Source organism: Columba livia, chromosome 3 (assembly GCF_036013475.1).
Source record: "Columba livia isolate bColLiv1 breed racing homer chromosome 3, bColLiv1.pat.W.v2, whole genome shotgun sequence".
Lineage (NCBI taxonomy): Eukaryota > Metazoa > Chordata > Aves > Columbiformes > Columbidae > Columba > Columba livia.
Genome location: NC_088604.1, coordinates 92,513,173 through 92,540,455, shown reverse-complemented (window position 1 = coordinate 92,540,455; position 27,283 = coordinate 92,513,173). Strand labels below are relative to the sequence as shown.

The 27,283-nt window shown below is 38.0% G+C and overlaps 1 protein-coding gene across 2 annotated transcripts in view; it reads right to left on the bottom strand.

The window, feature by feature from the left end:
* Positions 1-7,693: 7,693 nt before the first annotated feature.
* Positions 7,694-27,283, bottom strand: part of SRBD1 (S1 RNA binding domain 1) — a 130,716-nt gene continuing 111,126 nt past the window's right edge. For both annotated transcript variants that reach the window (XM_065058195.1, XM_065058196.1), the window contains exons 20-23: positions 26,775-26,951; positions 23,961-24,113; positions 11,161-11,345; positions 7,694-8,673 (exon numbers count right to left, since the gene is read on the bottom strand). In XM_065058195.1, the coding sequence (XP_064914267.1) occupies positions 8,384-8,673; positions 11,161-11,345; positions 23,961-24,113; positions 26,775-26,951 (805 nt within the window). In that variant the 3' untranslated portion in view covers positions 7,694-8,383. The remainder of the gene's footprint in view (positions 8,674-11,160; positions 11,346-23,960; positions 24,114-26,774; positions 26,952-27,283) is intronic.

Genomic DNA, 27,283 nt, shown 5'->3' with positions numbered 1-27,283 from the left:
GCGAAGATCTGCTGACCAAAGTCACCCTACTGTTAAAACCACAAAACCACGCTTAAAAAAAAATAAAACTCTGGGCAGTTTGTTTATGGCATTTCCATTCCTAGACATATTTATGTCTATCTTGCCAGCCTTTAACCAGAGATACACAAAATAGATTTGCCTATGAACATAGTATACAAACAGAAATGAAGTAATGGAACAAATATGTCATACATATTTATATTTTTGTTCTGTGATTAGTGCATTGGACATTCATTTTTCAGCTACAGTTGTACTTTTTTATAATCATCAAGATACACAGAAGCTCCTGGAATGCTGTAATTTGTCACACGCGAGGCAAAGTTAAGGTCTGCCTCTGAGGCCAGGGTCCCTCATTAAATTATGACCAACAAAGCTTCAGTTTGAAATGCTGACTAACAACATTAATGTTGTAATTAGCATTGCTTTTACAGCCCATGTCGTAGCTTCTGTGGATTTGACAAGGAAGCTGATGCCACTGAAATGCAGCTTCGCCTGTACTGAAACGCGCCCTCCTCACGTAAATCCCATCTGAACATTCACATTCACATTTGGATACGATTGATGTCCAGTTCACTGACAGTGGGTCTTAGTTTGGTTGGGGTCTCCCCTATTTATGTGGGGTTTTTTTAATACAGAAAACACAATTATTAGCTTCTGTTGGGTAACATTTCCAAATGGGTTTTAAAAAGCCACTTGATTACAAAAGGGATCCTGTGGTGTGATGTCTGTGATGGAATGAGACTGAACCCAGTGGAAACTGGACTCAGGATCGATGTCCTGCCTTCTGCTCCTAACCCACTTTTGGTCTCTCATTTAAAGAACAAGCCAAGAAGGGACATTCTGACATCTCTGGAGAAAGACCTTCCTTCAGGCTGCAAAGCGAAGCACTCAGAGGTTAGGAAATCTAGGAAATACCATTTATACTTATCCTCACCCCCATTAACCATGCTATGGTTATGCACTGCACCATTGTCTCACCTTTGACAAGGTAACCACACAACAGATCTGCTGTGGAACTCATACTTCAGCACAGAGAAAGGGCACTCCAAAGGACACCCTGAAACACTTTCCAATTTTCAGGTGTCTGATCTGTTAATTTAAGCACCATTCCTTTTTTAAGCTTTTCCTACATTTAAAGATCATACAATACCAAGAAGTTCTCCCTGAAGAGAGACAGACAGTCCATCGAGAGTTAACGCCTTCCCACATGGTCAAGATCTGACAACCACCAAATCAGTTAATACCGTAACTGTCACCCTGATTATAAGGAAAGTGTTCTAGTATTTCTCACAACAAACCCAGATACAAGTTACATTTAAAGGACATAGAACATATGCTGAAATAATGAAACTGCATTTGCATTTGAAGATAAAGGTCTGCAGTGCTCTGGTTTACCTATGAGTAAATAACTCACTGCAGAGCATTAGGGAAAAAAAAAAAAGACTGGCATAGAGAAATAATGATAAACCAGTGATATTCTCTTTAGCAAAGACAAGAGAAAACTTGAAGAAGCCCCAACTCTTACAACTGGAAAAGGAGCAGAACCATTTCAGAGGGTTTTGACTGCAGGCAGTCTTGGTTTTGGAGATGAGCTGAAGCTCCACTCCCACAAGAAGGATTTTTTTATCATTTTCTTGCCAGTTTCTGAAAATAGACAGATTGTCACTGGTCCAGCAAAGTCTGCAAGCCTTACAGTGCACAAGAAACATGCTATTGCAACTTGATCCAAGTAAGGAGCTTAATATTCTGAAATGTGGGAAGCAGACTGTGACAGAGACTGTCAAGGATTTCCTACTGCCAGGCAGACATTTTCCTTTCATATAATTTTGAATGCTTTTATTCATTTTGTAAGCTTTAACACCTGCCCTTCCCTTCCATGAATAATGCCCACATAATGTCATCACACACAATAAACTAAGAATCTGCCAACAACAAACATGGAAAGATGCTTCTTTTAGCTCTTGGATTATCACTCGTGTGTCTCAGAAAACACAAGGTCTCATAAAAGGCATCGAATGTTAACGTTACCTGGGCTACTTTGGACTGATTTTAAACTAGACAGTCCATAGGAGACAACACCCTGAGAACATGCTCAAGTTGAAAACTGAATAACTATCTCAGACATGGAGCACACCAGGAGAGATGGTCTCTCAGGTAAGCAAAGATTTAATTTCTTTAGAGAGTAACAAGCATGTGCTTACATAAAAATGTTAATCACCAGTGCAAACCTTAAATCACTGATGACACATGCTTTCCGGTATACAAATAGTTGGATCTTCTGCCATTTTCAGGTTCTGATTGGCTCTGCATCTATCCTTGTGCACTGAAGAGAGCAGCACACTAATTTCAAGGGATCAAATACAGCTACAATAAACTCTAGTCTCTCGAGGACTCTTCCCACTAGGTATACATGAGTAAAAATCCTAGTGGCCGCAGCTGCTCATGGTGCCTGAGCCCTCGCAAGCCCCGGGTTGACAGACAACACATACACTACACATGACAGCTGCACTGTCTCAGCCAGGAGTCCTGATGAGCAGGGACTAATCTACTCACAATAAACTGGTTAGAAACAGCAGCACTGGGAAATGAGAAGCAAATCAATTCACAGCACATACTTTGTGTTTCTCCCACTTGAAGCCAAATGGTTCCATACTACTCTTTAGTAGCAATACGCACCAATATGAGATATGCAATTTCCTTTAGTTATAACAAATATTTATCCTTACTCTTTTTACTTTCATGTGAGGTACAGGGAGTAAGAGATAACGAGGCTCAGATTCCATTACTACTGCCTTTACCACCATTTGCATTTCATCCTCAACTTCACTCCCATAAGACGATTTAAATCTCCAGGATGTTCTTCCCCCAATCCCTTAATTTCCTTCCATTTCCCTTTTCCTACCTCTCCTTATCCCTACCACACAAAAAAGCAGTCACGGTGCCAACATACAGCCTCTGGTATGTGGCAGTTTCCACTCTCTGCCAAGCTATTCCACACATTTAATTCTGAGGTGTAAAGATTTTCCTAAGATTTCGCTTCTATTCAGTCTTTGTAAACGATCCTCAAGCGTAATTCTTCTCATAACATTATTTCCACATACCTCATCATGAGTCACACGCAAAAAAATTCACTGCTTGACCACAAATAAAGTCATAGTCTTTACTAGAAACATGACTGATGATGAGATATGAGAATGCAAAACTCCAGGTTAGCTGATTGCATATTGAAAACACTTCTCACTTAACATACAAGTGTAGTAGGATAAATGGATCTGTAAGATAAGGAAAAAATAACATTTAGATTAACTTTTCAGAGGTGGTGGTCTTCTAATTACTTGCTGAAGACAAACAACCTTTCCACAGGTAAATGCCTGGACTTGACCAGATCTAATAAAGCTAAAGAAATCACATGGCTCCTCAGTTTACTAAGTGTTCCCTTCTTTGTTGCTCCTTGTGGAGAAGAACAGATGAAGACAAAGGAAAAAAAAATATTTCTAATAGTATTAACTGGACTGCTGCGCTGAGCATGCCTTAATCTTCAATTTTAGAAGAAGCCAAACAAGGTAGAAGCTCTAACAAGTGAAATAAGGAGTAACCAGGCAAATTTCAAAAGCTGTTAGCTCCTAGTCAGGCACGGAGAGCTGGTGAGATGAGATTTGAGAGCTTTACACTGAACTTTTGGTTAAATTTAAAATTCTCAATGGGATGAGAGTAATCCCACTCTGGCCATGGCCACCACTCCTCGCTCACTTCCAGAGTGGAGGATCTCTTGGGATCCTTGATGCATCTCAAACATGCCCAGGGGAGACTTAACAGCTACAGGAACAGCATGAAAACCAAAAGATTAACAGCAGCAATGTCCCTTGTACAAGCTCACACAGAAGCAATATTCCAGCACTGGTCCCTCCCAGCCTCAAGCATTTTGACTGTTGATCTCAAAGTTGCAGAAGCTGTAGTAAAATCTGTGGTGCAATACATAGACTTTTTATGACTTGCTATTCAACTTCAGCTCTCTAGAAATTGCCATCAATTGCAGAAAAGCTTTTGGAGAATAGGTTGACCTGTCATGAGTGACTAAAATATTTATGTCCATCTGGAAGAACGTCCAACCAGTCAAAGTTCCAGCACAGATTAGATCGAAGTGAGTCGTCACCTCCTAGAGACACCTTCAAATAAGCAGCACTTTTCAATGTCCTCCTCGCAGGAGGTACCTCTAGCCAGTTGTGACATCTGCTGATGGGACCATTTAGAGGTTCAACTGGAAACAGGCAACCAAAAATTCTCTAAACACCGGTCACTGAGGTTTGCTGTAAGGCATGCAGACACATCAGTTACTTGTGAAGCTTTGTGGAGTGTGGAGCTGCAATGATTTCTCAAGATGAAATATTTCTCAACATTTACAGCTTCTACATGCCTGTGAAGAGGATGAACAACAGTTGGGACCCGTAAACTGAGGTGCTCACAAAACTCTAGAAGGTCTCTAATGGGGTGGAGTGGAATATCTGACTTACCAAACTTTTATGTACACACAGAGACACACCAACTCCCTCACAGCTCTTTAGGAAACCTTAAACACATGGGAGTGACAAAGAGTAACATGGGCTGGTGTAATCAATGAGTTCCCTCCACTTCCTTACAGGACTGATAGTCTTGAAGTTGGATGTCCTTAAGCAAAACCAAATAGTTACATAAATTACCTGCAGAAAGGCTGGAAAAGCGAAGATGCTATTCAGGCTGAAACAAGAATGCAGCATTCACTTCAGAGCAGGTGATTCTCCTTATATAAAGCTCTGAAATTAGGCAAATATGATTCATGTTTGGTTCGTAGCTTCCAGGCATAGAGTTACTAAGTGTCTTTGTTGTTAAATACATACAGACACCAAATCAAGATGAACTACCACAAAGCTGTTAGATTATTTGTTCTACTGAATTATGCATTACCTTTTCTAAGTATGCAACTTTTCTAATTTAAGTGCCCCACAAAGCCCAAAATTCCAGCAGGTCTATTTGCCATATGGACAAGCTTCTCCAACCGTCTGGCTCCTCATGGAAATTCTATTTGTTTTCTTATTGATTTTATTATGTTTAACAGCATACTAAATCATTCCTGAGGTTGACAAGTTTCTGGAAAATTGATATATGCTGTCTAAAACTGCCTGAGGCAGGAATAAAACCAAAACAAATGGCTTCTTTTAAACTCTTCATTTGCATTACTACAGCCAGCATACAAGTGCCATCTTGTTTGGTAGAAGAATCCTTCTCCTTTGTCTAACATCTAAAGCACAGGAAATCTTTAGAAGATCTTCTTATGGGTCTGCATGTTGGAGGAAGGTGATTGCAAAATACCAGACTACTCTGAGTGTGGGTGGGACTAAAGCAGCAGATTGTCAGCTAAGATCAATGGGCTGGATTCTGTTGTGGAGAGGTGGAACAGTGAGTAAATGCCTTGGAATCTGCAGCTTAAGGCAAAAGTACATTTTTTTTAATCTAGTGAGACTTAAATACTCATATTTAATTCTTCCCTTGAGAAGACTGTACTTTGAAGCGTTTAAGTAAGATCAGGATGAAGCAAGGGTAGTTTTTGTTTGTTTTAAATCTTGGAGGCATCACCATTAAGCACTACAAAAGTTGTTCCGAAGACTGGACTGCATCGTGAAGAGCATCTCAAATGGGAACTAGCACCCAGCCAGCAGTTTTTACTTTGTTCAGAAACTAAAGGGGGAGGTGAATTAGCAAAAACAATCTTGATGCTTTGATGACAGATATCTGAAAGCCACGAGTTCGAGAGGAAGTGATTAAGAAGACAGAATTTTAACATCTCCAGACAAAGATCTGACAAAAACTGAGAAAGTCATAGGAACATATTCATCCTTTTTAGCTCCTCATTAGGCTGGTATAACGGCTGTGTTCTGGCAAAGAAAAAAAACATTTCTGTGGGAAGTAGTTAAGACACTGAATTAGCTGTCAAATAATGGGATTACATTTGCAGAGCTGCAGACATTTAAGATATTGATAGTCATAAGCTTCTCATTTTGGTGGCATAAAAAAAATTCAAGAGAGAGATGACATTTTCCAGTAGTCCCTGTGATGCCTGTGGTGTTCTGAATTCTGCTATGGAGAAACCAAACTACCTCATGAATACATAACTTGATTTGTAGGTCAGTTCTCTGAGAAAGCAAGAAGCCTCCTGGGAATTAACAGTGAGAAAAACAGTCCCAAGGAGACATCTTTCATTTAGAGACCTTTATGAGCATCCAAAGATAGATACAAAAAAGCAGAAGATGCTACAGTCCTCACATTTTTAAAGATAGAAAAAAATTAATTTCAAACAAACAGAAGAGTAAAAAAAAAAGAAATACTCTTAGTCTTAGCCATTGAAATGAGCTTTCAGAAAAGATCAAGTTTATCTCCTTTTTAGAGAAGGCCAAGCAAATTCAGTTAATTTGCTAATTGTTAGATACTGTAGAGACCATACATAAAACTCAACAGAACTTAGATAATTCTGCTGATGGAGATAGCAGAAAATACTGCAGCATCATCAGCAAATGCATCACTTGCAGAAGAAAAAAATCTCAGCTTGTTTGCGTTGCATCTCTGTTTTCAAAGACAGTAACATGGTATCACGGTTTCTAATTTCATACCAACAAAATCTACTTTGCAGAAGTAGGACAGGAATATTTCAAAAGGCCTAAGAAACATGATTGCAATCTGTGCTCACTTTTGTATTACAGAAAATGGTCTTTTTTAGTTTGGTAGACAGAATGCAGTGAAGCTAGTAAGATCTGTCTCCTTTTTTTTCCCCCTGGCTAAACAATTCCATAATCTCTAAAACACACTGTCTAATTTTGAAAATTAAAGCACAGAGGTGGGTGATTAAATGATGCCAACCTTTTCCTAACACATAGTCCCTGTGCCAACAGTTATTTGGACATTTGTAGTTAGAAATCTTGTAATCCAAGACATTTGACACTTGCTATAGGTGTTATCTGTGGTCATCTGCTAAAGACAGGAGCTTCTGCCAGCTTACAGGTGAGCTTGATGGCTTCAATGGAAGAAACATCCAATACACTAAAAATTCCATGGAAAAGCCACATACATGTGCTGTTGCAAAAGGTTCTTCTGCCACTACACCTTTGCTTGTCCTTGGCAAACCTGGCCAAATTGATAATCCCTTTGAAACAACATCAAAATAAAAAAGCCTGTAGGTGGAAGAAAAAAACCTCATGTGTTAGGCACTCCTAGCAGGAAGCAATGAGCGTTCTTATTAAAACAGAAGTCTAGAAAAGCTTTTCAAACATCTACAAATGGAAAAAAGGTTTTTATGGAGAATAAATCATGCCTTCATGAGCACAGTGTGGGAAGACAAGTGTTGAAAAATTGTTCATCACTCAAAACAAGCATAAAAATACATTATATCAAACATGTAAAAAAAAAAAAAGTCAGGTTAAAGGAGTCCAAGATGTACTAGAACTATTTTATTAAATCAGGAACAGCATGAGGCCGTGGGCTGTAGTACAGTGTCAAAGCTCAGGAAAGTGGGTACTATTCGGAAGGTCAGACAAGTGCATCCTCACAAGCTGCATCCTTAAGCTGAAATGTTACTGATGGAGCCCATGTTGGAAAGAAAGAGAACTAGGACTGTTAAATTACTTGTAGAACCAACACACTGAGAAAAGATGGCCAGAAATGTTTTTATTTTGCACAAGTGCAGAACAACTTAAATGTCTTTTTAATACCTTTGAGCAAAGTTCCTTAAATCCCACGGTATATTCAACTGCGTTAATCAATGATAACTGAATAAGCAATAATAAGACAGGTAAACAGACCTCCTAATAACGTTGCTCAAATAAATTAAAGCTACATATCTCTGAACCATCAACAGTATTAGCAGATGCTCTTTTGTCAGCCTACTTTTGAAGTAACGTCATCACCAACTAACTTACAAAGATCCTTTTCTTCTACAACTACGTACCCTCTTTTAAAGTCTCAACCAGAAAACAGGCAAACTGAATGGCTGTTTTTTGAAGGGGGGCAGTAGATGTGTCTGCTCATGCAGTACTGACTAAAAATCGAGACAGCAAGTCTTGCGCAGACAGAACAGATAAGAAATCTGTCTGACAGTCCACTGGAATTTCATTTGCTCTGCAGACAAAATAACAAGGTTGCTTGGAGGTAATCCAATAAACTGTTCCAACAATTATTAACAGAAAGGATTCAAGAAATGAGGAAAAACTGTTAAAAAAAAAAAAAAAAGGTTGAAGGTTTCAAGATTCATTCATTTTCAACACTCATTAAATTCCTGAATCACCAGAACCTTGCTGACATGAACCTTTAAAATGAAGGCTCAATCATAAAAACCTTCTCATAAAACGCGAATAAGATCCAACGTTATCCTCAATCGAGGAATATCGACATTAAGCACTTTAACTTCCACTCTTTCTCCAGGACCTAACCCCAGACTTCTTCTTTTCTTCACTTTAGAAAGTTTTGCTTCTGTTATGTTTCGTACTGGAATCAAGCCTGCTTTACCCACACCAATATCAACAAAAACTCCAAATGGTGTCGCATTTTCCACTTTTCCAGTCAGAACAGTACCAACACTTAAGTCTTCAAGGCAGACTATGCTTCTCTTGAAGTCTGGTTTATCAAAATCTGTTATAAGAAACAAGAAACAAAAATAAGACAATAGAGAAAAAGCTTGTATTATATTCTAAGGGTTGTTTCTAGTTGATTGTTTCTAATTAAGAAGTCATCCCAAGGTAGCTCTAAGGTCCCAAGTCATTACATTTTAAAAATAAAGATCCATCTGCAATAAACAACTTATTTCATATATTTTATGAATCACTTTAAAAGACAATGATTAATGGAGTACTAAGTATAGTACTCTGTGGTATGAAACTACCATGAGAGGATCAGAAGCTTGTAGTATTTTATTAATAGCTAGTGACAGAAATAGTATTTAAATCTTCTTGGAGCTAGGGAGAAAAGACTTCAGGTGATTCTTACTTGAGCTACAGAAATTACATGTAAAATTCTATTCTTATACAAATTTGTAGGCAAGAAAGTGAATTCTCAGTCTCATCACATACTAAAGAGAAAAGTCAACAGAGCACTGTTCTTAGGCTTGCTATTCACCTCCACCGCATCACACAATCAACTCCTTCCCATGACACCACACAACCAACTGCTTCTTCGCACTGACAACATATTAATCACACACATGTGGGTAATATCCCAATATATTAAAGTTCTCATTCTGCATTTAAGGGCACATATGTTTCTTTTAAACTCTCTTGTTACTTGCTTACCACTTTCTGCTCCCACAGAAACCCCTTCTCAGCCATCTCGAGGACTTCCTTTCAGCCTTCTCCTACTCCTGTTTTACCTTTTCCAAGATACAATGGGACTGAGATTTTCCACAGAGAGCATCACCAAAACCAGGATTGCGACCATTTTACTATATTTATTTTTGAGAAATAAAATACAGCCTGAACAACTTCATAGCTAAAATGCACTGGAAATCAGTCTGTAACTTCACCAGGCTCACCAGGCTGTGGATCAGAACCCAACCGAGTACGCAAGCTGGCCAGTGCATCAAGGGGCTTTGAATGACATCAAATTTTCTGCTGAAGGAATGTACCTAACTGCTCAAGTCCAAAATGGTTAATCCTTTCGTAACATTATATTGTGCAGAAGTGCTTCAATGGAAAAAAGCAACTAAACAGCCACTGAGAGCAACAAGCAGAAGAAGAATCAGAGGAAAGATGGGAATCTTTGCTCTGCAAAGATTGTGCTTGCAGGCCTGTTTTTTTCATTGATTACAGTTACTCGATTAGCTGTTAAACTTTAATGTTAAGATGACAATTTCTTGCAAGAAATGCCTTGCAAGACCTTGGCTAGAAAAATATTTTTTAAATAATATGATAAAAATATTCTATTCCTTTCCTTTCTCCAAATAATTCTTCCCTTTCTCCTTTGTACTAAAATCATTCAGGAAAAATAAACAACATAGAATTTGAATTATATTTAAGAGGATACTTAGGAAAGCTACTCCTTGGTCTGTAATTCCCTAACATCATATCTCTACTCTTGGAAAAAACAAGGTAATTGAATCTTAAACCAAGACTATTTTTTGCATCAGGGTAGAGTACAAACCATTCAATCTGCCTAAGCCCTACTAGATGTGATGCGTTTCCTCACTGACAGTCACTAGCAGGGTTGCAAATACAATGAGAATTACAGCTATACAAGGCTACTAGGCTGTCTACTCTAGTCAGAGTCTGTCTATAGTAATACTGAATGTACTGGGTGAGATGAATATGACTATTTCCACCACAGATTTTATTTTGCTTTTACATCTTCATATGCTAATAGTCTATTCTAGTATAATTTAGATGTGAGACCACCAGAACAAATGGAGACATAGAAAATACTCATTTTCAAGATCACTAGTCGGAAATAATTATAAAATCTGCAAGGAAACTACTAATTAATCTAGAAAAAGAGGGAATTTTTTTTTAAGTGTAAGTTTATTATTTGTTATTACAAGCCTGCATCTTTGCTGCCTACCTTTATCTCTTGCTGTTACAAGACAATACATCTGTTTTGTTAAACAAGAGCATCTCCAGATGTTTTACTTCATTGCTTACCTCATATTTCTTCTGTTCCACCTCAAACTGTTCAGTACTGTTGCAAAGTTTTAACCAAGGTAGGTCATGAGCCATGTGCTCCAACTACACTTATCTCCAGGAACTGGTGCAATAGAAAACTACGCATGACTACGTGACTGCTCCACAGACCTTTACTGCTACTGTTTCAGCTTGGTCTCAGCTTCCCCTCTGTGATGGAAAGCCACCACAGACTTAGTCAGTACAGAGTCAACATACTGAAACTATTTATTTTGTTAACAGCCATACAACTCCCCTTCCTATGGTTGAAAATACCATGATTTAAGACAGAATTCACATTCCTTACTTGACTATGACATAGCCTCTACCTTGCCTGAGAAAAGAAATGGAGTTACATGTCCATGTGTGATGGACGCACTATGAAAATCTACTACTGACTTCAGAAGAAGAAAATGTGCTGTTTTAAAACTGGTATGTAGAACAATTACAAACCTTCACGACAAGGGTTTACCTGTTCGGATGTCAAAGCCTTCAGGCTGAGTCAGACCATCGATGATCAGCTGCAGTGTGTGCACTGTCGTATTTAGCCTTTTGGCTGTGCCTTCCAGTCCCTCCTTTTGAATTACTGCATTTACTTTTTGCTGCATATCTGATTTTCCTATGTCATTTGCGTTTCCTCCAATGAGAGATAAAAACCTGTGAAGTTCAAACAAAGATACAGAGAGAGATTTGTAACATTCTTCAGTGGAAACCCTTGCTACATTTAAGGGTTTCAATTACTTTTGCATTGATGCATGAACAAAACTTCCAATTAAAAAAAAATATGAAACAGCGAACAGTTTCCCTAGTTCATATCCTTTCAACTCATCACTGATCCAAGACAAACATGGAAATTTAGAGTCTATCTGTACACACATATCTCCTGGAATAGGCTACAAAACCAGATGCAAAATTTCAACATGTAAATCACTTCTCAGACTGATGATTTATGTCATACTGATTTTGACTGAAAGATTTATCTTACTATGAAAGTTCCCTAGAAATATGTGAGAGTGCTACAATACTATCACTTTTACTGTCACTCTCACTCAAATTAAAATGAATGGCAACTTAGTAAAACAACAATTAACATTTAAAATATTAAATTAATACAAATAATCTTTAACCAAAATTAAGAATAAGAAAAACTTCACATAAAATAGTTCTCTTGCCTATGAACTTAATGGTTAAGAATAATTAGTTTTTCAGCAGCTAAGGAACAATCAAGTCAAAGTAGTCACACAACACAAACACCGTTTTCCTTCCCTATTGTCACACACACACATATATTACAGATTGACACAAATTTGGACTGACATCTAAAAAGGCTGAAAAGAAATACTAATACTTTAAAATAAGCATGTCTTGATCTGAGATATATTTTTAAAAAATAAATTATATAGTCAATAAAAAACCCAAACCACACTGAGATTTATAGTTCAGCAATGTTGGCACATATGCTGAGAATCACAGAGAACAGATGACAAAAATTCATATGCAGACCGTACTCCTTATTATCAGTACTGATGCCTTAGACATTGTTTATTTATCACTTTATAAATGTCCTTATTTTACTGAAGCACTTAAAAACGTAAAACAATGCTTTAATGGATATAAACCAATGAAAATGAGGATGCAGCACATAGAAGCTGAGCCATAGTGTACTACAGAAAGTAACTTGCCCTTTTCTCAATAGACACTTCAGTTGGCTGTCCTGGTGCCCTGCTCTGCATCTCACCATGAATAAGCCTCTTCCACCGTGCTTTATCATGTCCCTTATTGCTGGAGGGAGGCACATAGTTTTTTGCATGTTTTTCACCACAGCAGACAGATAGAAGAATTATTGTCCCTGTCCTCCAGAGTACAAATAAATGTTCCTTCTAAGTTCCTAAAAAAAGATGCCTCCTTCCTGTCCTTATTCTACTTCACAACAGGTGTGAACTACAAGCTATAACAGAAGTGCTGACCTGCAGGTTCACACCCTGCGCTTGGGAGTGGTGGGAGACATTCCAACTATGTAAGAAAGGAAAAGCCCTGGTACTCATACTCCTTTTCTCCCTTTCAAAAATACATGTTGTGCTTTTATCAAAACCTGAGGACCCACAGTGGTTTGCTTGTTTTCCTGTTCTGCTTTTGTTTTTGTTTTTGTTTTTTTTTTACCTGAGGAACCCAACTGACATTATTTCAGGTGGCGAGTGATAAAAAGTTATATGCACTGAAATACAAAATTAGATTTATTTTTTGTGAAAATATAAATTCAAGTAGCATAATTAAAACAATATCCAACTGTTAATAAATGACAAAATTAATCTTTGAGCGCAAGGGCAAATCTGCACAGAACTATAGAATCATTTAGGTTGGAAAAGACCTTTAAGACCAACCATTAACGTAGCACTGCAAAGTCTGCCACCACTCCATGTGCCTGATCACCACATCTATAAGTCTTTTAAACACCTCCAGGGATGGTGACCCAAGCACTTCCAACACCTGACAACTCTTTCCATGAAGAATTTTTTCCTAATATCTGATCTAAACCTCCTCTGGCACAACTTAAGGCCATTTCCTCTTGTCCCATCACTTGTTACTTGGAAGAAGACACCAACCCCCTCCATGCTACAACCTCCTTTCAGGTAGTTGTAGACAGCAACAAGGTCTCCCCTCAGCCTCCTGTTCTCTAGGGTGAACGGCCCCAGTTCTCTCAGATGCTCATCAGACTTGTGCTCCAGACCCCTCACCAGCCTTGTAATCCCCCTCCAAACTCTCTCTGGTATTTCAATGTCTTTACTATAGTGAGGGGCCCAAAACTGAACACAGGATCCAAGATGCCGCCTCACCAGCACCGAGTACAGTGGCACAATCACCTCTCTAGTTCTGCTGGCCACACTATTCCTGGTACAAGCCAAGGATGCTGTTGGCCTTCTTGACCACCTGGGCACACTGCTGGCTCATATTCAGCTGGCCGTCAATCAACACCCCCAGATCCCTTTCTGCCAGGCAGCTTTCCAGCCACTCTTTCGAGGCTGCAGTGCTGCATGCAATCACTTCATCCAGATCATTGATAAGGAGGTTAAACAGAACTGGCCCCAATACTGAGCCCTGGGGAACACCACTGTGACCGACCACCAACTGGATTTGGCTTCATTCATCACAACCCTTTGGACCTGGCCATCTAGCCAGTTTTTTATCCAATGAAGAGTACACCCACCCAAGTCATTAGGGGTCAGTTTCTCAAGGAGAATGCTGTGGGAAACAAAGTCTAGGCAGACAACATCCACAGACTTTCCCTCATCCACTACCCAGGTCACCTTGTCACAGAAGACCAGTTTACTCAAGTAGCACCTGCATTTCATAAACCCATGCTCACTGGGCCTGATCACTTTGCTGTCCTGTAAATGCCACATGATAGCACTCGAGATTATCTGCTCCAAAACCTTCACGGGCAGTGAGGTCAGACTGACAGGGTCTATAGTTCCCCGGATCCTCCTTCTGGCCCTTCTTGTAGATAGACATCACATTTGCTAACCTCCAGTCAAATGGGACCTCCCTGGTTAGCCAGGACAGCTGAGAAATAATGGACTGTGGCTTGGTGATCACCTCTGCCAGCTCCCTCAGCACTCCTGGATGGATCCCATCTGGCCACACAGACTTATGTGTGTCCAAGTGGTGTAGCAGGTCACCAACCATTTCCTCTTGGATTATTGGGGCTTAATTCTGCTCCACATCACTGTCTTCTGCTCAGGGGGCTGGGTACCTGAAGCACGACTGGTCTTACTATTAAAGACCAAGGCAAAGAAGGCCTTTAGTACCCCAGCCTTTTCCTCATCCATTGGGACTATGTTTCCCCCTGCACCCAGTAAAGGATGGAGATTCTCCTCAGCCCTCCTGTTGTTGCTAATGCACTTATAGAAAAGGAGGACATCCATTAAAACTGGCTGTCAGGACTTCCACTTTTTTACTTAATTCAAGTGCAAGCATGGCAATTTAACTGTACTATTAGCTGAAACACACACATTTGGAATTAATAGTTAGAAATATAATTTCACATTAATTTTCTTACTGCATACAGATCTGTCATGTGGCAATATATGAAGAAAAAAAAAGAAAATTAATCAGGATTCAGTGGATGATGCTGTTCTCAGGATTTACTGAATTTTGTTTTGATTGACTGCATTTCAACTTTTAACATCACTGCTTAAAGTAGTTTGAGGTGGTTTGTAAACAAAGTAAATATCAAAACAGATGCAAAATTGTTCGTAATATTAAATACCTTTTTTTTCTTTAAACTAACAACATACCACTACCATTACTCAAATATTTTGTCTAGTAAGATAGTACATATGAAAAATAACAGACCTTCTATGAAACTGTTTTCTATTGGTCTCATAAGAGCACTAAAAGTGGTTGCCATGATAATACTGAAAATACACGTAGGTCCAGGCTAAGTGCTTTTCACCAAACTAGTGGGTGCTGCTGGCTGGTAACATTGATGGATGGACAATGCCCCACCAGAGCACTAGTGACAGGCGGCAGCTGCCCCGGCTTTGACTGACGTGCCAGATGTAACACGGCAAACCCGACCAGCCTCATGACTCAACCTTCTAAATAATGTGCTTTACCATCCACCCCTATAAGCAAGTTTGCTGACATTCACGTACTTGGCTTTATTTTACTTCAAATGGTAAATTCAGCTCAAGTACCTCTAAGTAACATTTTTTTCCCCACTAGGATTTTTCAGAAGTGCATTCACTTTGTAAATTGATAACAGGGTGGTTTTCGCTGCTAATAAGTGCAACCGCATGGAACAGTCACCAATGTATTTAAAAAAAAAAAAAAAAAAAAAAGGCTGTTATGTACGAAACTGTTGACTGTGTGGGTAATGCAATTAGAACGCACAGTGATACATGCAGGCTGCCGAGAAAAAAAACAGCCCGAAACAGGACGCAACCCAGGTGCCTGAGCCCTCACTCAATTGCTATTCATGAAAGTTATTTCGGCCCCCTTCATCTGTCTCCCCCACTCTCTGGAAATCCCAATGTAAGTATTTATCTCATATTAAAAACAATTCCTTATCTAAACAAGGTTGGTAGGTTTGTGCCCTACGTTAACAATTACAGTCATCTAAATAACTTATTTATATGGTTACTTCTCCAAAAAAAATTTTGGCTCCACCTGAAGATGATGCATGAACATGAGTCCAAGTACGTGAGAAGTCCCACTGACCTCAGAGGAATGATTAATGTTCTAAACATCAGGCATTTGGTTAATAATATTTCAGAATTACAATGTAGGCATAATAAAACACTCTAACAAGGCTCAGCATGCACCTACATATATAAGAAATAATCCTTAACAAAACCAATCTATTTCTGTTTTGGAAATCTTCACCTTTTTAAGGTTATGTTTTGGTAAAACTTATGTACTATAATATTTCCAAATAAAAGAAATTTCATAGTGAGCACGGATGTTGAATCTAGCTAGATATTTAATGTATCATTTTCACTCAAATGAACATAGTCTGAGGCCACTTAGGAAAAGAAAAAAATCAATATAAAGCACAAATCTGACTGAACAGTGACACATTACATTGAACATATCTATTTTTAAATGTCATTGCTGAGAAAAAAGTTACATGTTCGCTTATTAAAAAAGCAACACAACAACTTCCTTTGAGAGTTATTTCAAGGTCAGAAAAAAGATATTGTCAGTAATAAGACTGGATTATGGCGGGGGGCAGGAAAAGGTTTTCCTTAATTTACATATTGTGATGTTTGTAATGTTAAAATGTCTCTCTAGAATTTTTGAAATATCTCATTCAACTTGTAAATGAGAGTTCTGGCTACACAACATAGGAACATGAATGATCTGTGCAAAAATGAAAGTCCTTCAAGAATTTTCCTGGCTGCATGTGTGAACTAAATAACATGTTGCAGTAGTTGAAGTGCTATGTTTATCTACTAGAAAGATAAAACCTAAAGAGAAGTTAACAGAAACGGGAATGGGAAAGAAGAGATGTCTTTTCTGAAGTGAGGTAATTCTTATAAGATATACTATCCTTATTTACTCAAATGTTGAGTGTCTGAGTGAATGGCAAACTTTCTGTTCAAGGCACATCAACTCAGACAAAAGCTGCCAGAGTCTAAGTAGAGTCTTTCAGCACAGAGTGAGATTCAGCTAGTTTAGAGACTTTGAGTTTTATGGTTCTAAGATTTAGATGATATTCAGAGACCTCTGCATCCACCTTAGTTTTAAAAGCAATCTTTGCAGTCTTACAGGACCTACAGAGAACGGGCATGGCTAAATCACCGATGTTTTTTATTTAATACATAATTTCATCCTTCTTACCCAGATAAAGATAGAAAAGTAGCATAAATGTAACAAATAAGCACATCGTGTTCACTTAACATACACATCTGTGCAAAATTATAGCACAGCTCTTGCAATGCTTAAAAGATAATGCAAATTTCAGTGGAATGCAAAAAACAGTCAGAAAAGAGTAAAAGTATTACCAAGGGAAGCCTTCAGTAAGTTTTTAAGAAGTTACTTTAAACCCCCCCAAAAGCTTCTTATAATGTGCAGGAGTTCTAAAGCTTTGCAAGGGTTTTAGTCACAGCGATTTCTGTTTTATGTAATCATTTCCAGCAACACGACTTAAGAGCTGGGAGTACTGGATTCATTACATTAAAGCAACATGATACACCATTACATCTTGTCACAGTGCACACATGAATTAATGGTAATGCAACATAATCACTCTGAAAACAAAACAACTTTGCATTAGCATGTGCCTTGTCAGGTAAAATATACATTCACGACAGCAACAAACTTCGATTATGCAGATTTTTATGTTTTAGTAACATTTGAAAATGCAAAAGCATTACTTGTATAATGCGGATGTTGACTGTTCTCGTCCTCACTAGTGATACAGCTCCTCAATTTTCAACTACTGATGCAAAGTTTCAATGTATTTCAAACTACTTACATGGTTTAGCCAAATAAGAATATTTAACCAATATGTTTTTCCTCAAACGCATAAATTAGTAATATTATAGATTATCCGACCACATGCAGAAGACCAGAAAGCACTCAGTTTATGACGCTTTGAACATACACATCTAAGAAACAACAAGTTTCTAAATGAGAAAAGCAATTCAGACACAGTTACACTGCAGCGCAGCCCCTTTGCTGCTGTACTGCTTGGCACGTTGTTGTGAGCTGTTTTCATGGCTACCAATATATCACACAACTGAAGTGTAACGTGAGATACAAAATAGTGAAACATGATTAGTTATCCACAAAGAATTAGTACTACAGTTAAAGGAGATCATTACACACAAAAAGTCAGGGTTTTTTCTTCCTTTTTTTTTATTTAATAATGCAACCAGTAGGAAGTTAAATTTCAAAAATTTCAACAAATGAAAAAATACCACTTGATTTATGGGTCTAGTATTTATAATGTAACCAGAGGATAATCCTTTGTTATTTTCAAGTTCTTCTAATCATTCTTGTTTAATATGATGCAAAATACAGAGTTAAGTTTTTAAATGTCTTTATTGGATGGTAATTAGCAGTGAAAGCCTTTTCTGCCCTTCTATTTATCGACAAGGTAACTTTCAAAAATGTGTCCTCTAAAAATCCGGCTACTAAGCTAATAGTCAGACCTGCAAATGAACTGGCCTTCTATAGAGATTCATATGAACTGTTATTCATATGGCTTAATGGTCCTAATCCTGCAAGTGTTCTCGCTGATAAGGGTTAGCCATTTCCTATTAGAAATAGTCATAAGGATTAATCAATTTACCAGGCTTAACTTACTTTAGGCTTTTTTAAACAGAAGTCTAAGACTACTGAAAAGCATTATTTTTCACATTAAATAGCTTGAATGCACGTACATGTGTGTACATGCAAGTACAGTCTAATTGAAGTGGACAAAAGATGTTTCCGATTACTTCATAGTGAATTTAAGGAAAGGCATCCTACCACAGTAAAAACTCCTATCCTCTGTAAAATATACACACATAGAGTGCATTATTACATAGAATACAACATTCTGTTTCCATTGCTCAAACATCATATCATAACTGCTCTATTCCCTTCCTGATTTCTTCTTCCCTTAAGCATTGCCTTGGTTGCTCAGTGACGAGGAGGGGACCTGGATGGAAGCACGCCAGGCCAGCAGAGAGCTGGAAATGCCATCAGAGGAGATGTGTGCAGTTGCATAAAGGGCAGGAGAAGAACAACTCTTGCTTTTGGAGGTCTCTAGATCACCAACAGTTTTCCTTCTCCATTTTCTTACATGTCAGTGCTTGCCTTGAGCGCTAGCAAGCACAGCTACTTGTTGCAGCTTTTCAGCAAAGCCACAGCGATCATAGAATCACAGGATGTTAGGGATTGGAAGGGACCTCAAAAGATCATCTAGTCCAATCCCCCGATGAGGTTACACAGGAATGTGTCCAGACGGGTTTGAACGTCTCCAGAGAAGGAGACTCCACAATCTCCCTGGGCAGCCTGTTCCAGTGTCTGTCACCCTCACTGAGAAGTTTCTGCTTAAATTTAAAAGGAACCTCTTGTGTTCCAGTTTGTACCCATTGCCCCTTGTCTCACCATTGGTTGTCACTGAGAAGAGCCTGGCTCCATCCTGTGACACTCACCCTTTACATATTTATAAACATTAATGAGGTCATAAACATTAATTAGATGCTCCTGATCCACCTGCCTAACAGAGTGGCAGGAACACCAGAAATATTTGAAGTGATCAATCCATCTACAATGAAATATCAAATGTTATCAACATGATGCTCATTGCAGCAAAGGATTTAACTCTGACTGTTTTACTTAGGTGATGAACAGGTGTGTGAATGAGCACATTCCTGAATCCTCCGGGAATTTTGAAGTCCTGCTGGGGATACCAAGCAGCGTCCTCACTGCGAGGAGTGAGATATGAATCTAAACTGCAAGTCATTCTGCTCAGTATCTCAAAAACATCTCTTGAGGCATAACCGACCACAGTGAGCAGTACTGTTCTCTACCAGGCAAGGTCCTAAGCCTGGGTAATCATCTAGGGAAGATCCGCACCTGCCTTATGCTAAATCACAACTTTACATCTTTTATAAATATTGGTAAAATATTTCTTAGACTGAAATACAACCTGCCTGCCAGATGTTGCAATTTGTGAGCAGCAAATACACGTTCTGAGCACCAATCTTTAGCAAAGAACATTTTAATGAGATTTAAACAAACAAAAAAAAATCACTAAATGTTAAGATTCAGTCATATGAAGCCAACTACACCCAGCAGACTGATACAACAAAGAAAAAACATTGCATTTTCTTTCCAGCATTTTGGTTCACAAGCATTACCTGGTTGCGACTTCTTGGGACTTCCTAGACTTGGTTTTCCTAGCAGTTATTTTACAACATGTACCAAGAAATCGGATATGCTCTACATGTTTTATTAATCATATGTAGAAGATTTTGCCACTATAAACTGCTTTGCACACACAGATTCTTCTGAAACTTAAAACATAGCTCTGTTTGCAGGAAAATACACTGCCCGCAAAGGTGGGGTTTTTTCTTTATTTAACTTTTAGGAAATTCAGAACCATAGTACTTAGAAGTGTTCATAAGTTGCACATGACAAAGCCAAGCTTTGACAGTGTGGAAACCATGAACCAAAATGTTTTGGTCATCTGCAGAGTGTTAAATCACCAGTAGGATGTTTTCCAATCATTTTACAGAAATTGTACAGATTTTAAGTTAAGACGTTGTAATGCCATAAATCAATCATACCAGCACCATTTGTGCCACTGTAGTAAAGATTACATCAGTGTTTCCATTATAAAACCCCTATTTTTCAGGGGTTTCTAATTCAGCCATAAAAATTGGCTCCAGCCTGAAGCTTGGCAACCAGACTTACCACTTGGGAGCAATTCTTTTAACCTCTTTTTTTTTTTTTTTTAATGGATTGGCCTTTCAAGCTACAAAATAGTTCAGAAAAATAAAATTAGTGGTTTCAAATTTTGGTGAACTTCTATCCCTCAAAAACATTGTTTTAAAAACTGATAATTTTGTCTGTCATAAATCTGTAATGTGGACTGCTGCTTTTGGGTATTTTGGATAGAAGCAGTGGATAAAAATCACCGGCTTATTTTGTTTAAAAATAAATGTAACTTCCCATGAAAACTTTTAATCCAATAACATTTTCACAAATTACTTTCTCATGGCAAGATGTGGAAGGCATTACATAAGGAAGCCTTTATGTCTCATTTATGCTGCATCTATTCAATTCATTTTGATTTCTGTGGTGAGAGGTATGTAATACTGTATTTTGATGCCTTGACTCAAATATGCTCATCATCCTCAAGACAACTGTTTCGCTCTTTGGTAGCACAGATTCACCTGTGAGCCTGACATGGTCCCTGACAAAGTTCTGTTTAAGCACAGAAAAAGAAGAAATACTCTGAAAGTGGCAAAGAAACAGAACTCCTTTAAAATGTATTTTGTTTAAAAATCTCTGTATTAAACACTCATTCTAACCTGCTTCTAACGGTCTCAGTTTTTCTCATGCACATTAAATTATAAAAAATTATCAATTAGATTTTAAACCTAGCTTAGTGTTAACATGTTGAATAGTCCTTTGAATGTTGGTTGATTTCAGTAAGACATCCCAATCAACAACATGAACATGATTTCATCTTCAGTCTCCCAGAAGATCCCCTAAAAACACAGGCTCAGCAAAAGGGAATTATAAGCCCAGTCCCACGCACCACCTATCAAAATCAGCAAAACTCATCAACAGTCCCAATAAGCTTTGGACTGAATTCTCCCTGCAGTCTGAATTTCTAGTAGAATTTTTTCTTAATTCATATTTAGGCAGCAAATTGGTTTGGAAAGTTGTTTCCATAAGTTCTGAGAAGCTTAACAGCTCATACTTTTTTTTTTGAGAAGTCATTTAAAATATATAATCATTGCTAAATTATAGCATTAGTCGCTTGAGGGAAGGATGTCTGGTTTATATGTAGCCCTTAATGTCACCAGTGTCAATTTTTAATACTACATTTCTTGGCTCTTGTCAGTTTGCTGCAGAGCTATATTTTTTCTTTTCTTCAAACAGCTATTTGCAGGGAAAAAACATTAGACATATTTGGCCCCTTCCTCACATAGTTTTTGTGATGTCAAGCTAGTGCATATTAATATAATCTATACCATAAAAGTTATCTACCTTCAGATATAATGAGCTTTCAAGGAAGCTATCTTTTGATCATAAAGAAAAATACCATTGAAGATAGAGCACTTTGAGACTTTTTTTTTTTACATATCAAACTATGTATACAGACACTCATAAATATAAGAAATCAGACAAAAGAGGAAAAACCCTAAAGAAAACAGAAAAGACTGATTCAGTTAAGAGAGAGATGGCATGCTTATTAGTTTTGGTGTTTCATTAACAGATATTGTTATAACATTTTTACATTTGTTTTGGTATCACAAACATTGTTCTTATGTTTTTATATTTGTTTCGATATCAACTGATATTCTTCCGCACAAAATTCCCCTGTACAGTCCAATACCTACAATACACTCTGCAACAGGTGGCAGATTCCTCTCTGAATCACGCATAAGCCTGTGACTCAAACCACTACCTTTGTACTTATGATTTTTTTTTAATAGTACTACTCCTGTGTTCCCAGCCAAATTCCAAATCACAATTATATGATTTATGTTACCTACTAAAATAGTCTCCAGAATTTCAACCATATGCAAATATCTGAGCTACCCTATGCAGTAATAATCCCACTGTCCACTTCAGACATAAAAGTAATCTGTGCTGCTCTGCAAACAACATCACAATTCTTTATTTTCTAACAAACCTTTGTGATGGAACTGTGTGTAGATCAATTCCTGCAGTATTCCACCTTTAACTGGCTACACTTCTGTGTTCTCTGAAGTGATCTTTCCACATGGGCCTTTAAGTGAAGCTGGTAACAATGTGAACGCTTTTATTGATTATTTTATTACCATACTGGGCGTGGAAAACTAAACGGACTATTAACCAAGTCCTGACTACTTGATATTTAAATTGAAAGAAATACAATAATGAACATCAACTTTAATTTTGAATATTTTTTTTTTTTTTAAATTACATTAACTCATTCTGAGTAATCTCCAGTAGTGGTGACCAAGCTTCCTCACCCTATAAGCCACCTACCAAATGTAAGATCATTAAGATCAGCATCTTGCCTGATTTTTTCCACAGCTAAGCGTGGGGCACAGAAGTAGTAAGAAATGCTGTTGTACAACAGAAGAAAGGGAAATGGCTGTGGGAAAGGAGAAAACAAAGTTACCTACACCCTGCACAAGGAGCAGGGACTCTAGCAGGCAACTGAATGGCCTAGAATCATGCACAAAGAAGAATGAACTGTGGCAGGGAGAGGATGAAACAAAACTGGACTGCATGCCCAGCAGAAGGAAAGCACACAGAGCTATGTGAAGGAAGTTGTATACACGATTATTTCCATCAGAGAGAGAACAGAGAAAGCACAGGAGGGAAGGGGTCCTAAAAATGCAAAGTCCTGTAAGAGGTTTTTATATAGAATACTCAAGCTTCATGAATTCAGAAATTCAGCACATCTCTGAGGCTTAAAAATGGTTTTGTTATGAACAGGAAGCAAAACTGTGTTTCTCCAGGAATAATCTTCTCAGCAGAGATAAGAAACCTACAGCATCTAGCTACTGCTGAAATTACCTCTAGCACGCTTAAAGAAAAGAACCTGTTCACTGCAAATCAGTTAAAAAAAATACATACATGCTTTTTTATGGTAGGAGAGAATGTTTTCTCAAAGGGACAAGCAGAGTCCAATTTGAACCATGGTTGACGATAGAAGAGATCACAGCTTACACGAGCATTCACCAGCTGCCTCAGTGAGGCACAAAGTGGTGATATGAAGAAGACAGGGTCATGGGAGGAAGGTCTGGCAAAGTTCTGAAAATTGACTGATTTCCTCAATGAAAAACAACATGTAAAATAAATTAAAAAAAAGGATAAAGCTAAAAACTTGCATGCACACATAAGACAAAACACACCAGCTGAAACCCTTCAGTTCTAAAGAATTTCCGAATCATATCTTCTGCTTGAAGAAAGAGAAGAAAGCAACAAATTAATATAAGTATTCCTGTCTCAAAAGGCTGAGCGGGCTGTTGTTAGAAAAGAAACAACACAGTATATTAATTTTAAAAATTGACGGTGTCAATGGTTCAATAGTTTCCCACTGCTTACCTCGTTGCAATGTTGTAAGACTCTGGATGAATACAGGTTTGGTCCAAAGGATTGGGCTGTCGTGAGGCATATGGTGTTGGTTTGCTCTTCTTTTTACCCTGTGCACCTGTTTTAGTCAAAAATTCACGACTTCCGAGTTCATTTTTCTTATTACTGTCAGAAATCAAAAAAAGACACGTCATTCTTAATGAGCAAGATCTTAGCCCACTGACCACACATGAAAAATGCAATTGAACTTGTATATGTTAATTCTTTAAAAAAGAAAAGTACAAAATCCCTAAAAGGTCGTTACGAGTGAATCTTAACAACAGAATTATAGCATAAAAATACAGCGTATCAGTGGACACATATATTAATTTAAAATAGGAAAAATCTTTGGGAAGGGATTCTGTACTTCAAAATTTCTAAATGATGACGAGATTATAAAGAAAACACTAAACAACCTATCGTAGTGTTTGCAATCTGGATAGCATCTTCTGTCTGTAAAATGGAGACAATTTCATCTAACTACTTCATAAAGATCTCATGAGGATACTTTCATACTTAACTGTCAGTTAAGAGTCTGCATAATTTTAATTTTGAAAAATGTATAAACAAAATTTTCTATTCATACCATCTTTAGGTAAGCAAATTGCACCTCAAGCATATGGACAGAACAAGGAAAGTATGTGAATGCTTGAACATCAGAACTCCTTAAACCACATATATTGACTTCCTAGACTTAAATTTCTGAAGAATTCTGCTCAAACATGGGCCAGGTCTAAATAAGAAAAATTTCAAATCAAAAGAACTCAGATCCAGATCTACTTAGAACAGGAAAAAAGCTAAAGGTGGAATCTACTTCTGTTTCAGAATTTATAAACCATTTTTGCAAAATTATCTTAATACAGCTTTTCCTAAAACTTAGTGAATACATTACTGACTCCTAACCAGTCAGCTTCAGTTAGCTTTTGGGTCGGGCTTTTTGATTTTATTTTCTTCCTTTGATTGATTGGCTGAATAATGAAAAGGCTCCAAAGTCAGAGAAATCCACAGACTACCCACATTGGTAGGAGGACTTCACAGATGACGGGAGAGAAAGATCTATCTTCACGTGTGCAGTGTATTTCCTGTTAGCACACTTCTTCCTTTAAAGTTCCCCTTAAGCAAAAAATGCTCAGGATACAGTAAAGGCATCAAATGACTCCCACTGACAAAGGCTCCTTTCTTGCCTCTTTTTTTGGTTTGTTTTTGTTTCCTAGATCACAAGTGGTTCCTGCTTTTGCAGGACAAAAGAGAACGCACCACAGGACCTGGAACTAGCAGTCGCACTTTGGGTTCTACCCATGCGTTGACCATCAGCAGAAATGCAGATGTAACTTTCTCTTTGCGTTTCAGGTTTTTAAAATAACCAGTATTCGTTAACTTCCAAGTACAAAACCTAATTCACACAGCACTACACAGCCATCAACATGATCAGAGAGGACAAAAATGAAACCTTCTCAAAGTCCATGTCAAAAGCATTTCATTTTGCCAGCCGCAGCCACAAAAAACATTGTGGAGGCGATGGTGTTTGAGCTTTATTTTGGCCTCAAACTCCAAAGTTATAGCAGATTTCTCAGCTTATACAGTGTTCTCAAGTTTTATTGAATCCAACTAACATCAGAAGCATGCTCCAGCAAGGAAAAAAAACCTCACAATGTTCTTAAACATTTCACCAGTGAACTTTTAGGAGGGGAAAAAAAAAAAAGGTGTCAGCCTTTTCTTCCTCAGTTATATTGCAGCATTCACTACAAGAGATCTGTACAGCATAAGAGCTATCGATCATCTACAGCCTTGAAAGCAGTTTCTTTGGTCTTCTGGTACTTGCAGTGCACACCATTTGGCCAGCAGCATGTGCTTCCTTGCCAGATGGGCAACCAAGCTGTACATCTTCTATCCAGGCAGTAAGCCAGGCCTAATGTGCCTACCTTCTGCCTAGAAGCTGTTCTTGTGCTCTTTGGCCAGCAGCAACGAGGAATACAATATTGCTTCTGAGCATTGGGTTAGTGAGGAAATTGCATGTGCTTCCCAAGAAAATATTTATTGAGAAGAGTCAGTGGCAAAAGGATGGGGATGGTGTTACCACTGTGCCCTTTCTTAGATTTTATGTTGGAAGGAGAAATGGGAAAAGCAGGAGAAGAGACACTGTCCCAGAAAGGGCACTTTCAGTTGTGGAGTTGGTACAGAACGAGGGAATGAGATGGCAGAGGAAAGGATGACCTACTGTTGACAAACTGGACTTGGTAAAGGACCTCACATATTTGAGACAGAAGTCAGACACTTCCTGCTTGCTAGGCACAAGAATATAACTCAGAGTTTGATCCAAGCAGCTATTCAACTTCCTCTCTCCAGATAATGGAATTGAAACTCTCATGAAATCCACTAGTTAACCACCATTACATTCTGCAGAGTAATCTTTACCACATTAAAATGAATTTACAAATCTCTAAATTATGCTTGAAACACAAGCCTAAGGTTTTGGTATCTCAGATCAATGACACCACTGCATGTCAAACTACTTCTACCAACTCAGTGGCAGGATTTGTAATTAAATTTATGTACTTATTGAAACCCTGACTTAAGAGTACTAGGCTAATAAGCCATGATTACTGAGAGGAAGAACTAGCTTCAACCATTGACTTCAAGGAGTTTATCTGTTAGACACTGTCTTTCAGAGTGCAAAGGCCTAGGATTCGCTTAGTCTCAAGCCTGAATACAAAACAGAAAAGGAGAAAAAAAATCTTCTTGTACTATTTTGCATAATTTAGTCAAGATAGCTAACACCCCTATTACCTGCAGAAGGTCTTTATATATTCTTGATTGAATCTGATGAAGCCAGCGCACTGTTGGAAGGATTTGGGACCCAGACCTTTAACTTCTTTGAGCTGTTCTCTGTTTATAAATGGTCCATTCTTCTCTCGCCATTCAATTATATTTTTAGCCCTGTTAGCATTCAGTCCTGCAATGTGTCTAAGAGAAAAGTTTACAGAGTACATTTACTACCATTGAACATTCATTAATACAAGTGCCATCCACTACAAGGATATACGTTACTGTAGAAAATCCGGTTTAGAAAACTTAAAAACAGCTAAGATATCTGCAAATAGACTCAAAGACATAATCTTAAAAAGTATACCTTCTTTCAATTCTACGGAAGGAATCCATTCAAATCAACAGAAGTTGGTATGGCAATACAGTTCCGTACATACAGTTCCTGGAGTAAGCCAGGGACACATAATTTATGATCTCTTGGCTATTTCTGTAATGCCAACTCAATTTGTCATGTCTTATGGCCTGTTCCC